This window comes from Brienomyrus brachyistius, chromosome 10 (assembly GCF_023856365.1).
Source record: "Brienomyrus brachyistius isolate T26 chromosome 10, BBRACH_0.4, whole genome shotgun sequence".
Lineage (NCBI taxonomy): Eukaryota > Metazoa > Chordata > Actinopteri > Osteoglossiformes > Mormyridae > Brienomyrus > Brienomyrus brachyistius.
In genome coordinates, this window is record NC_064542.1 from 25,629,685 (window position 1) to 25,642,885 (window position 13,201).

The following is a 13,201-nucleotide window of genomic DNA, read 5'->3' on the forward strand; positions in this document are numbered from 1 at the left end:
GAGCGGAGGGAGGGAGGCGAGGGAAGGAAGGGAGGGAGGGAGGGAAGGAGGGAGCGGAGGGAGGGAGGCGAGGGAAGGAAGGGAAGGAGGGAGGGAGGGAAGGAGGGAGCGGAGGGAGGGAAGGAGGGAGCGGAGGGAGGGAGGCGAGGGAAGGAAGGGAAGGAGGGAGCGGAGGGAGGGAAGGAGGGAGCGGAGGGAGGGAGGCGAGGGAAGGAAGGGAAGGAGGGAGCGGAGGGAGGGAGGGAAGAAGGGAGGGAGGCGAGGGAAGGAAGAGAAGGAGGGAGCGGAGGGAGGGAAGGAGGGAGGCGAGGGAAGGAAGGGAAGGAGGGAGCGGAGGGAGGGAGGGAAGGAGGGAGCGGAGGGAGGGAGGCGAGGGAAGGAGGGAGCGGAGGGAGGGAAGGAGGGAGCGGAGGGAGGGAGGCGAGGGAAGGAAGGGAAGGAGGGAGCGGAGGGAGGGAGGGAAGGAGGGGAGCGGAGGGAGGGAGGCGAGGGAAGGAGGGAGCGGAGGGAGGGAAGGAGGGAGTGAGGGAGGGAGGCGAGGGAAGGAGGGAGCGGAGGGAGGGAAGGAGGGAGTGAGGGAAGGGAGAGAGGAAGGGAAGGAGGGAAACTTACTTTAAACCTCTGAATTGATACAGGGACTAAATACTAAATGTTCCTTGTCTGGGGTTGGTTGTGCTGGGAACCGCCTCTTTCTGGTGCTCCATTCCATCTCAGCCAGTGCCTCATTCCATCTGCATTTCATGGTCACCCTGAACAACTGCTGCATCCTAAACAGCTGCCAAATATTTCAGCATCATCCTCCATGAAAACCTCACCTGTCAGCAAATAAAAAAACAGAGCGAGTCCTCGCACATTCCTCTTGTTTTACATCCTAAAGATCCACAGCATTCTTGCTCCATTGCATATGCCATTGCATTGCCTGCATATTCTTTTCCTAACTCGTTAATAACTCGACTGCTTTCTAACTCGACTGCTCAAGCCATGTTAAACCCAGCACAGCCTCATTGTACTGGCTACAGCTTGTAACCAATAAAAAATTCACGACCTTGATGTATTTTAGCTTCAAGATACTAGCAGATGCTATAGCCCATAATGATTACGGTCTCCTCTGTTCTCAGCCTTATCTTCTCTATGTGTGAAAGAGGTTCCAAAGTGTACAATTCTCTCCATAAGAATCAATTTACTGCTCTCATCTTCAGGCTGTTCTTTGCCAAACTGTGCGTTGAACTGTGCATTAGTTTTCATTTTTTGCTTCTAGTAGACAGCAGATTTTTGCAACCAACCACTATTGTGGAATTTTTAATAATGTAATACATGTAACGTAATACAGGCAGTCCCCCAGTTAAGGACGTCTGACTTACGAACTTACAAACAGAATACTATAAAGCCTACCATGTAAAAGTCTGAGTTAAATACAGTAGCTTGTAATAATAAAGGCACGCACTACTTTCTGACGCTCATGAACACATTGCGCGGCTTCAGCGGTTCTAAGGCTTGAAGTACAGTACAGTGCTGTATGTAATAACTTATTATGCATTGTATTATTATTGGTCCAACTTTACAACTCACCTACAAAATCAACTTAGGGAACAGATCTCACTTGTAACCTTTGGGCTACTTGCACTTACCTGGAGTTTAAATTTTGCTAATTTACAGTTGGGACACCTGCCTCTTCTAAACCAGCTTTCATTTTAACCTCTTGTTGCAGTAATCACTGGGAGTGCTCCTCTTGTGCAGTTCCTGCATGTGGCCACAATGTGGCACCAATAGCTAAAATTTAATTGCACATTAATGCAGTAGCAGTGTAGTTTTCCAGTTTGGCCACTGTGGGGCAGTACTTTACCATAAATTACTTTCAGGTACTAAAAGCAGTCCAACAATTACCGCATGAGAACTGTACAACTCTGGTGTGTTTGCTTCCTAATTATAAAAATAAGTCCAGTGTTATGGATGGGACATTTAGATTTATGTTGGCAAATAAAATGCCTTCGTATCACCAAGTTCAATATCAATGAGTCAGTGTGTTTATCTTTGCATGTAACCTCTTGGGTTGAATATACACAAATCCTTAAAATTCATAATTTAATGAGCATGTTAGAATGCATTGCATTTTATCGTTGTTATGGGTGTGACTTAAAAGCAGATAATTATTTGTATGAGGTAATCAGTTACAGCAAGTCTGGTATGAATTTTTTTTTATGTGTAGAAAGGTTTAATTATACACTTTGGTACTTTTTATTGCTGCTATTTTCTTTTTATATGGTTTCCTGCCAGGGGCATCAGGTAAAGTAATTGCTGTGAAAATGTGAATGACACCAGTGAGACAGGTGGAGAGAGTCAGAGCTATGAAAATGAGATGGAGGCCAGTGAGACAGGTGGAGAGAGTCAGAGTTGTGAAAATGAGATGGAGGCCAGTGAGACAAGTGGAGAGAGTTGGAGCTATGAAAATGACACCAGTGAGACAGGTGGAGAGAGTCAGATCTGTGAAAATGAGATGGAGGTCAGTGAGACAGGTGGAGAGAGTCAGAGCTATGAAAATGAGATGGAGGTCAATGAGACAGAGGTGGAGAGAGTCAGAGCTATGAAAATGACACCAGTGAGACAGGTGGAGAGAGTCAGAGCCATGAAAATGAGATGGAGGTCAATGAGACAGAGGTGGAGAGAGTCAGATCTGTGAAAATGAGATGGAGGTCAGTGAGACAGAGGTGGAGAGAGTCAGAGCTATGAAAATGACACCAGTGAGACAGGTGGAGAGAGTCAGAGCTATGAAAATGAAATGGAGGTCAGTGAGACAAGTGGAGAGAGTCAGAGCTATAAAAATGACAATGGGCCAGTGAGACAGGTGGAGAGAGTCAGAGCTATGAAAATGAGATGGAGGTCAGTGAGACAGAGGTGGGAAAAGCATAATTGACTGTGTCAGCATCCATACTGGGTGCTATTTTTTCTTGTCTCTTTTTTTTTGTGGTCTAGTCTATCTTTGCGTCATTCCCATTCTGAGAGGTCCAAATCTACACAAATGGTAGGAGAGAGGATAATGGGAGGAATCTGCCAGACGGGTATAACAATGAATTTATGTATTCAATTATTATACATTTTTATGAACTGGAAATAGTGAAAGGGGAGAATGTGTGTGATTTTCTTGCAGGGGCATACAATAGTAAATGAGAGCAGGATCCTGCTGAATGAGAGGGAGATGTTTTATTGAATGGCTGGTAGTGAATAGGACAGGCTGGATTACTGTGGGATTCATCTGCACGGCAACACCCTGCCCTGTTTCTGCCAGCCTATCTGAGTGACGGAAGCCGGCAGGGGAGGGGCAAGAAACCGCGAATTACGCCAGAAGCCGGAAAGCCCATATATGGACTTTGGGCAGACTTGCCACGTGCTGTTGAAATGCGGGTTGCCAGGGAAGGGGGGGCGTTGGATTTTGCACGGATGCCATTTGGCGTGCCTGAAGGCGCCTGCTGTGCCCAGTAAGAGGGGTAGCCGATTGTGTCCGTGTGAGTGCCTCTGTGTCACAGGCGTGTGCGTCAGTGTGAGTCAGGCGGCATCGCCGCCGCGCGGCACGTCGGGCGAGTGCGTCAATGCTATCGCGGCGCGCGAGGAGCGGGACATCTGGGCTGCGAGGGAGAGGCAGCGGATGCTGGCAGGCAGGAGGAAAGACGGTGGGAAGAGGGGAAGGATAACAGTGCGGGGAAAGGACTCCAGTAACAGGAAGCAAGGACACAAATATAACGCCGCCTCAAGAGCAGTTTAATATAAATGCATTTGACCACCAAATACACTTATCAGCAACACAAAAACGAACACTGGTCCACAATGTCCATTCTTCATGGATATACTTCCGGTATAATCTGCTTCATATAATAAAAATTCTCTGATATTTACATGTATATGTACAGAAATGTACACATTTTTACAGTCATTTAGCTCCACGACATGTGAATCGCTGTACAGCATATACATTATGTCCATAGAAATGCATGTATATTGAACAACGTTGATTTTTCAGTCATCACGCATACAAGATTGTTCTAAAAGTTTTTTTTTTCTTAAACTTAGCACTTAAATAGCTAGAACGTAGGAATGAATCCTTTACTTTACCGTAGACAACTCTACGTTAGCGAGTCGACACCATGGGAATAGAATCATTCTCAACCGTGTCGCTTAGAAACTGAATGGAAATAGTACCCCATCCCCGTTTTCCAGTTCATTTTTTTAAAACAAAAAGCTTCAAGTAACTTTTGATTTTTCCCCTCAAAAAAGAAGAATCAACCATTCATACAAACAGCTGTCAACCAGGACACGACACCAAGCAGAGGGGAAACACCCACAATGCAATGGTGGCATCCACTCGCCGGCAAGGTATCACCTGGCTGAGTATTCACAAAGGACTATCGCTAAGAAGGGAGCAGGGATTGGCGGGTAAGCCACGCTGGTCCGAGAAGCCAGGAATGTTGCCGGCATTGCAAATATTGATGTCGCAAAAAACCCGTCTCAAACCAGCTGGGTACCCGAACGGCCGAAGACTTGGCCTGTGAGACGCAGAGTACAACCTCGAACGTACACAGCGTTAGCCTCGGTCTGCCTCTGTCTCAGGGCAGCGGTCAATGTAGGCAGCCGCTTCATTATAACACACAATTAAAATACAAAAGGCGGGGACCCCGCTGTTCTCCACTTGGCATATTGTTGACATATCTCTGAGGAAAAATACGAGGTACAACTCCCCCATTTTTTGCAGTGGATGCTGACACTTTGTCGTTCGTTATTTTTACAGCACGCGAGTCGTAGATTAATCAGTAATACTATGTCATACGCTGCAGCCACAAACTCAAAGCACAGAGGCTTTCGGAACTGACTTTGATTGTGCTTTACAGGTCGAATAAAGTATTTGTGCTTTCTGCCATGGCCATTGAGGAATCCCCACAAGAGATGAGGAAGCAGGCTGTTGATCTGAGCTGCCCAGTTTAGGTTTTAGATTCATTTCCATGTGATTAGGTACCTTCTGCCGTTTGTGTTTGTTGCTGGATGACAAACATTATTTAGAAACAGGCTTTTTTTTATCAAGAGCATGGAAAAACTTTTGCTTCAAAGTTCAGAATAGAAGTTCCTCACTACGAGTGAATACAAATATGTCTGCTAACTGAATTGTGCTTACAATTCGAGTCGACTTCAAGTCTCTGCCTTATCAGAGCCGAAGCTTGTGTTACAGGAAAGTGGCTTCTCACAAACTGGAACACAACCCAGTCCAGGCTCAGATCCACTCAGTCAAATGGTTGAACCATTGTTCAAATATACTCATAAATAAATTAACAAAAGTAGAAGACAGTCTTGGTTCGCATCAGACAGGTAAATAAATGTCCTTTTGCTTGTATATACATTATGTATATAATCATACAGTTAAATGTTGTTGACTTTTCGGCAAAAGCAGTAGCTCCACGAAATATGACAATGTGCCATACTTTATGAAGTAAGTCACAGACTTATTTAGAACTGAGGATCACTTCCGCTTCCATCTGAAAGACAAAATGACAGAGGAGAGCGAGAGGTCAGTACAGTATAGATTAACCCCAAACCTCAAAGCCTTAGATTTACATTATGACTAAAAGCACGAAAGGCATGTTGCATCTTAAAATATATGCATGCACAGTGAATGCCAGACGATTGGCTGGACCCTCACCTTCCTGGAAGTTCTGTGGCGGTGGGCAACATTGGAGTTGATACAACTCAGGTTGTTGCCCCAGTCCAGGGGCAATCGAGGCACCTGCCCCAAACATGGGTTCCAGGGCGGCCAGCTCCTCCAGGAGGGACTGGGCGCAAGGCAGGCCAGGGGCCACGGGGGTAACAGGCGTGCCAGGGGTGGAGGTCGGGCTAGCGGTTATGCGTGGGGGCGGTGACTCTGGGATGGGCGAGGAGGAGAAATGTGGCGATGGCACAATTTCTACCTCCATCATTTCCCCCTCCGTCGGCTGCCCGCCTCCTAGTGCCCCAACATTGGCAGGGCCCATCGCCCCACTCCCCGCCTGGCAGTTACAGTGCGCCGATTGGACGCTACAGATGTGGCTCGTGCCCACAACGGAGCCCCCTTCAACGTGGGGGGGTGGGAGCCAGCATACTGGGGTAGGGGGTGAAGAGGGGGGGCAGCAAGGGGCTAGGGAGGAAGGGCAGGGGGAGGGTGAACAAGAGGAAAGGTCCTGGAGGAGGGAATTTAAAACACTCTCTTCAAACAGAGAGATGTCGTCTGGAAACAGGGCGAGGTCTACACCTTTCCAAGACTTGACAGGCTGGAATTCAGTTTGGGGTGACATGGATTCCAGGATAGTGGGGGGATGTGGGTCAGTAGGGGACGCCGATGGGGAGGAGGGGGCAAGTTTTGGAAATGTGGGGTCCGAGTAGAATCCTTCTGCTAAGGAGCTAATCTGCTGGGCGAGGAGAGAAATCTCCGTTCTCTCTTTCTCCTTCTCTTTCTCCACGGAGAAGAAAGAAAGGCAGGATTGCTTTCCTGGAGAGGCTTCTGGGGTGAGGAGACCGTCTGGGGGGTAATGGAAAGGCCTTAATGGCACGTCCACGTAGAGGGGCCCACGGACTTCCGGCAGAGTCATGATGGTGCAGTCGCCATCTCCGGGGCTGTCTGGGGTGGGGGGCAGCTTCTCATAGAGGGAACTGCTGCAAGGATCTGCTGTGAAGAGCAGCTCAGAGGAGAGAGGAGGGAGCGAGAGGGACTGGAGGGGAGACTGCCTAGTGGGGGTGGAGGGATTGCTGGCGGTGGTTATGGGGTCAGAGGGAGATGGGGGCAGGGCCGTCGAGATCGGGGGAGTGGCTGCTGGGTCCAGTGATGACGGGCTGGAGGGACTGGTGAGATCAAAGCTGAGGAGCTGATCTCCAAAGTGGAAGCTGCCCCCTGCCAGCTGAGGGGTGTAAGGCGGTGTGCAGACGAACTCCTTCCCCTGCTGGGACTGGGGTATTGGGAGAGGGGGAAGAGGCAGAGGGAGAGCAGGTAACGGGGGCTCAAGCGGGAAGGATGGAGGCAGGAATATGTTCTGGGTAAGAAAGTCTAAGTCGGACACCGTGGCAACAGTCACTGGAGTCGGAGAGGACGTGGAGGTGGGGCTGGAGGCGGGGCCAGCAGGGGGCTGCTGAAAGAAGCTGTCGTCTTCCAGAGAGGAGATGCTTGAACGTGGGCCAGCTTCCACCTGCATGGGCTCAGCGGCGCCACCTGCTGGTTCTTCGGAGGAATGTGTGGCACAAACGGCGACGCTGAAGTCGAAAGACTGGGCGGACAGGCCGCTGCTGCCCGGCGTGAAGACCTGATCTGGGCTGGACAGAGTGTCTGGAGACTGCAGGCTCAGGCTGTCTTGGTAGGAAGTGCTGGAACTCAGTACCAGGCTGAGCTGGGTCTGCTCTGAGCATAGCTGCTGCCTCACAGCCCATGCCTCAGCTTCACTGTGAGACAAACAACAAGGGCAGCATGAACAGCGAGGTCGGCACAGCCTCTCATGACCTAGACTCAGATAGTGTCATTATAAATCTAACTAAGGCAGAGCAATGGTAGGAGGAAGTACCTGATGACATAGTTGTGGGAGTTGATGATGTTTTCTCCAGCCTCGAGCTGCAGCACCATGTAAAGCCACACCCACGATTGGTCGGCAGCCTCCACGCGGACCACTGCCTCCACCCGCCCCTCACTTCCGTCACTCACTGCGGGAAAAAGATGACAGGGAGAGAAAGCATCAGCACATGGGAACTGGTGGGGTGCCGAACAGCCAGTGAGTCACAGGCATGCGGTACTGATATTCTGGTGCCGTGTGATGGCATGCTCCGGTGTCAGACGTTGCCGCCTGGTGGCCGAGGCACTTACGCAGGTAGCAGTGCTGGGCAGACGCGTGGGAGAGGTCTTCTGGATGCAGGAGGCTGTACCAGGAGCGGGAGCGTAGTGTCGCCACGTCGAAACCCAGGTAAACCGTCAGACTGTGTGAGAGAGCAAGGGGGCATTGCATAAATAACACGCATCCCGCAGTGAAAGGTTACCGCTCCATCTCTCCTAACCACGTCGCCTCATACCTGTCCTGTGCATCCTGCAGTCTCATGTCCCGGCTGTGCTGGGAGTAGAAGCTGGCCAAAAAAAAGCTGTGGTCAGCTAAGGGGCTCGGCTTGGGCTCCCTGGTGAGCACAGAGCGGGGTGGGTGGGGCTCCAGCGGGGCGCAGAAGCACACCCACACCGGATTGGTGGTCCAATAGGAGCCAGGTGAGGAGGCGGGGCTAGGGAACGACAGGCAGCGTGCGCGGACCAGCGCGAGCTTGTTTCCGGCGCTCTGCCTGCGGACGGACTTCGACGTGTTGAAGTGGCAGCGAAACAGCCGGTCTGCAGTGGGGAGAAAAAGGAAAGAATGTCTTCTGTTTGTGAAACAGACAGAATTCTAGTCTGCATGAACTGGTTCGCAGCAGTGCAGGATTAGCCCAACATCAGTATGCAAAAACCCACACACCAATCTCACCTGTGTCTCCTGTGGTTGTTGAAGACAGATTGCTCCTCATGATCGCGTGATCAGCGGGGTCGATGATCTCATACACGCTGTCACCCTGGGCAACCAGGTCCACCTGGAATATGACATCATATACATTTACACTTGGCTGTTTCAAATGCTGCAGATGTCTCCGCCTGCAAGGCAGCTGATGTCTAATTCTGTCTGGTAGCATCTCTCGTATCCCCAGTGTAGGTGAGTCATGCGTCACGCTTCCCTCTAACACTCCGTTATCCCCGGCACGTATTCCAGTTATGCTAATTATAACCCATCCAAAATGAGCGTGCTGGCTGTGACATCAGACATAGCCCGACACTCTCACTTTTACAGCCATTCAGCACCGCTGCCTCCAGACCACGCAGCCACTGCCGGCATCTGATTAGTGCGGATGACGAAGAGGCATTTTAAGTACATACGCACACTCACGTGGAGAGTGACAGACGTGTCTGCCTCTGAAACGATAGCAGGCTCACCGGGAGACCTTCCTCAATTAATAAATTAATAACAGCACGTTCATGTGGTCCATCGCAAAGTAACGATGTCTGGCTAAAGGGCTAGCTTTCATTCATGCTTCTTCAAGACGCGCTCATGCAATTAAGGTCGCAGCAATCCACAGGAAATCCAGGGAAGCATAAAACATATTGCGGGAATTTCCCCAAACTGGACCCTCGTTGCTTATAAGGGCTCACATATACTGCCGAGCACTATTTAGTGTCACCATTTCTCATTAAAAGTAAGTTTTTCGGACCCCCTTGTCTCAGGAGGAAAAGTGCACGGAGAAAATGCACATGAACGCAGTGCTGTTATGTAAATCCACATTGTCCTAGCTGAAGTTCTATTTCGACCCATAACCCGAAGCAATAGTTTTAAACATGCTTAGCCACAAAGCAGCAGCTTAACCACCTGCCTGACAAAACCCAGCGAAATAAACATTTAAAAATGTTCCACCTTGCTGGACTCACCATGGAGTGTCCAAGATGCTCGGCGACGCTATCTGACAGGTAGAGCAGCTTCCCCTCTCCGGTCAATAGAAGTAAAAAGCCTGGTACCGAATGCATCACCTCCAACAGCTCATGGAAGGAGAGAAACCTTGCGCTCTCTTCATTTCCAGCTTCAACGGCTTCTGAAAGAAGGGAGAAAATGCACACACATGATAATTAACACATAAGTCTTAAAATACCATTTTAAAATATATATTCATTGCACTCCTCCTGTTCCTCACACACCGATGTAACTGATTTCCACGTCTCACTCACTCCGATTGTAACATTTAAGTAAAAAAATCCCGGGATCGCAAAGGACGCCAGCACCTCGGACAGCGTCAAGCCGTGTGTAGCACTACGGACAGCAACACGAACAGATCCAGCCTCAAATTACAATGATCTTTTTCATTCAACTGAGCATTTCATTAATTTAGAGATAAAACTTGTTTCGCTCATATGGCGCGATTCATACAGCCCATATTAAGCGCGCTTTGCAGGTTCTCTAAAGTGAACCGGCCGCCGCACCTGTTGATCAGTTCAGCCCGCGCTGCACCGCACGAACAGACCGCTCTATGCACTGTTTCAATGTAATTTCTATGGCTTCTTTTACCTTTCGAGAAGAAGACCGACTTTCTGGTGTACATGCAGGCAAGCGACATTATGTGTAGATATGAGAGTCTGGCTTTGTCCGCATCGGATATCGGCAGAAGCTCCTTCAGGTTCCGAATCTCGGCATTGATCTGGTCCCTTCGAGCCTTGGACGCTCCTTTCGTGGACCTATACATGGCACTCGGAGTAGCCAGAGATCAGGTGCGCCTAAGTCGCCTTGACCGCAATGGTGATACTTTGCAGCGCCTTCGCTCTCTCTTGCGCCCTTTTGGCGTATTTCTGCCGGATACGCAGGAATAATCACTGACGTTAATATTAATATCAGTTTGCTGTTTTTGGGGCTTTCAGATTTATATTTGCTGGGTTCCTGAATTTGGTCTCTCTGTCTTTTCTTTAAATCTTCTCCGACCCGACGTGGAGCTGTTCGATTCCGCCACCGCGCCCGACTCGGTCGGCCAGGCGCCGCAGATTGATATTTGTCTCCCCCGGATCGCCGTCTCTCGCCCAGATGCCGGGAGCCCGTGTATCTGGTGGAGTGGCTCTGCACGCCGGTAAGTTATATAGGCTGGGTCTCCGCCGGCATAGGGGGGCTCCCGATACGCCAGCACCAACGTAATAGAGGGAGGGGGGGCAAGTGGGGGATTGATATGTCACACATCAACGTTAGTAATGCATCTCTCTCTCTTTCTCCCTCCCTCTCTGCCTGCACCCCCTCCTCCCTTGATCCCCCTCTCTCTGTGACTCTTCCCACGTCAGCTGTCCTCTCTCCCAGGTGATGACGTCGGCGTAATATCGGGAGCTCCGGCGACGCAAAAAGCCAGATTTGGACAAAACTGAAAGAGGGGCGGAGATAGATGGAGACGGAGTCACCAGCCCCCCAAGTGTCATCGCAGGGAGGAGGGCTGTGCTCATCGTCCCCGGGCTGAAGCTGAAATACATACGAAAGACATACCTATCTCTTGCTTATCATTGCTAACCTATTTCATCGGTATGATTTTCCCATTCGTTGCGTCCCTTGTCTTACAGATAACTTGAAATAGATTATATATCCCAATTTGGAAACACAAAATGACACAGTTAATAAGTGTTTAATTGGTGACTGATATATTGATAATTGATCACTAATAAGTGTAAGGCCGATATGCTCTACCTGCAGTTACCGGTTTCATGCACTGTCGGTTTATTCTGTTTTCCGAAAAGGCTGTAGTTTGATTGTGTTTTTACAAAGGACGAAAATCTCTCGTAAAATTATTTGCAAAAGTCGTCTGATTGGACAGATGGATAAATGAATGTTTGTTATAGCAAGAAAGAACTACCTGTATTTTTCTTACCTTGTTTCTTACAATGCAAATATTTCCAGATGCAGGTTTAAGCAAATCTTATCGTCGACCTATACGATTCCTAATCGTAAGCAGGGTGGGGGTGTTTTAACCTTAATCAAGAAATATTTAAGTCAGCTGCATCTTTTACATAAGCCACTGTTTCCTTATAAGGCAAAGCAGAGAGATTTTGATAGAAGACGGCGGTGATATTTTAACCACGTCGCCGTCCTCTTTCTTTGCTTTACCGTTCACCCATTATTTTACATCTGACAGACAAAACGTGTCCTTTAAAGGATCAGCTACGGAACCTTGATGTTAAACACATACAATCTGGACCCATTTGTTCGTTTCCTATTAATGCAGAGCTATTAAGCCCCGGTGCCGCTGGCAGCTTGTCCGAGCTGTTGGATGTGCGCAGGGAACGATAAGTCTGACTTAACTCTCAAACATCTTCTCATTGACGATTAAATGATCAAACAGACCTCGATTCATGACCCAGGACGCTTTAGGAAGCAGATTGGTTTGTATTTCATTCTTATCTCGGTGCAGCACTGTGGTGTAAAACACAGCGGAACAGTCTGATTCGCATGTGCAAATGGTGTAAAATGTGCAGAAGTATCCCTATAGACAAAGGGTCCTGTCAAATGAATTCGAATTATAAGCGGCGGACGAAGAACACGAACTCAGGATAGATGCTATTTTTAGCACTGTAATATGCAGTTATGTTGTGAGTAACACATTTACGCTTCCTATTCTGGAAATGATATTTATCACCGTGTTTGCTAGTAAACATGTTTTCTTCTGGATCGTCAGATATTGCATCTGCTGTCGTAATTAATGAAAGTGCCTACGAAATGATTAGTTTGTAATAACTGGGGTTTAAGCGAGGCTTTTTCAATACACGAAGCGCGTTAATCAACGCTATCCGTATGATTCGCATTTCTAAAATTGCACGAATATATAATATCTACAGTGATCAGCTGAGCTGACTGATAGTGCAGAGTAGTAGCTACTGTTTGTAACATACGTCTCAAACCAGATAATGGTGATGTTCTTTAGTGACTTTCTGTGCTGCTTTTCTAAATATCCATTTAACAAAAGATGCAAACCGTACATGTCTCGTGTTTAGGAAACATTTCTTGTTTTTGGAGAACATATTTATATTTTCAGCCAACATTGTGCACATTTTGCTTGCATGTGTATTCAAAATCAACCCAGGTTACTTTTTCCCACGTTTTTGATACGTAGCCACAGTATATTACATCAACGTAATCTGAAAATGATCTTTGACGTTTATGTGATTCATGTTAAAGATTATTTACCCAATTAACATGATGGACTTAGTGCCATTTTCACGTTAATTCGTTTATCTTAAACAGTTAGTCTATCCAATAAAAACAGACTTACTCAATCTAGACCTACCCATAACCTATCGCAGCAAGCATGCGTCCTATAGCCCAATATGTTCCAGGCTAATCAATGGAAGATGAGCTTCGATTCCAAGTGGAAATTTGGAAGTATTACGTGACAGGAGAACCTGTCCAGAGTTTATGTAGACAATTTCCAAATAATTAACAGGACGGGGGTAAATTAATTTGCAGTGTTCATATAGAAGACCTGTAATTGACTGATCTGCCTAATGTCTTTTTCATCCACCCACTTTCCATTACTGGCTGTACTGCTTCCAGTATCAGAGTGTGGTGAGCCTGGAATCTATCCCAGAATGCACAGGGTAGGGTGCAATCTGGATGGAGTACCTGGCTGT

General features: G+C 48.1%; 1 protein-coding gene across 3 annotated transcripts; it reads right to left on the reverse strand.

Moving 5' to 3' along the window:
• Positions 1 to 3,541: 3,541 nt before the first annotated feature.
• On the reverse strand, positions 3,542 to 10,644 carry npas4a (neuronal PAS domain protein 4a). Of its 3 annotated transcripts, XM_049029914.1 has the most exons (8): positions 10,116 to 10,644; positions 9,485 to 9,645; positions 8,496 to 8,598; positions 8,062 to 8,362; positions 7,859 to 7,968; positions 7,563 to 7,698; positions 5,681 to 7,443; positions 3,542 to 5,516 (listed from the first exon to the last, which is right to left on the reverse strand). In XM_049029914.1, the coding sequence occupies exons 1-8, from the start codon at positions 10,288 to 10,290 to the stop codon at positions 5,488 to 5,490; spliced, it is 2,778 nt and encodes a 925-aa protein (XP_048885871.1). In that variant the 5' UTR covers positions 10,291 to 10,644; the 3' UTR covers positions 3,542 to 5,487. The 3 variants fall into 3 exon arrangements, with proteins under 3 accessions (XP_048885871.1, XP_048885870.1, XP_048885872.1); XM_049029913.1 differs by having other exon boundaries at positions 3,542 to 7,443; XM_049029915.1 differs by lacking the exon at positions 10,116 to 10,644 and adding an exon at positions 9,749 to 9,821 and having other exon boundaries at positions 3,542 to 7,443.
• Between the last annotated feature and the right edge of the window lie 2,557 nt (positions 10,645 to 13,201).

Bases quoted from the DNA above. Each gene is read 5' to 3' on its own strand.
- npas4a (XM_049029913.1), bottom strand. From the start codon at position 10,290: ATGTATAGGTCCACGAAAGGAGCGTCCAAGGCTCGAAGGGACCAGATC. The intron at 8,363-8,495 runs GTGAGATTGGTG...TCCCCACTGCAG, and splicing joins AACAACCACAGGAGACACAG to ACCGGCTGTTTCGCTGCCAC. The intron at 7,444-7,562 runs GTACTTCCTCCT...TTTGTCTCACAG, and splicing joins TCCCACAACTATGTCATCAG to TGAAGCTGAGGCATGGGCTG.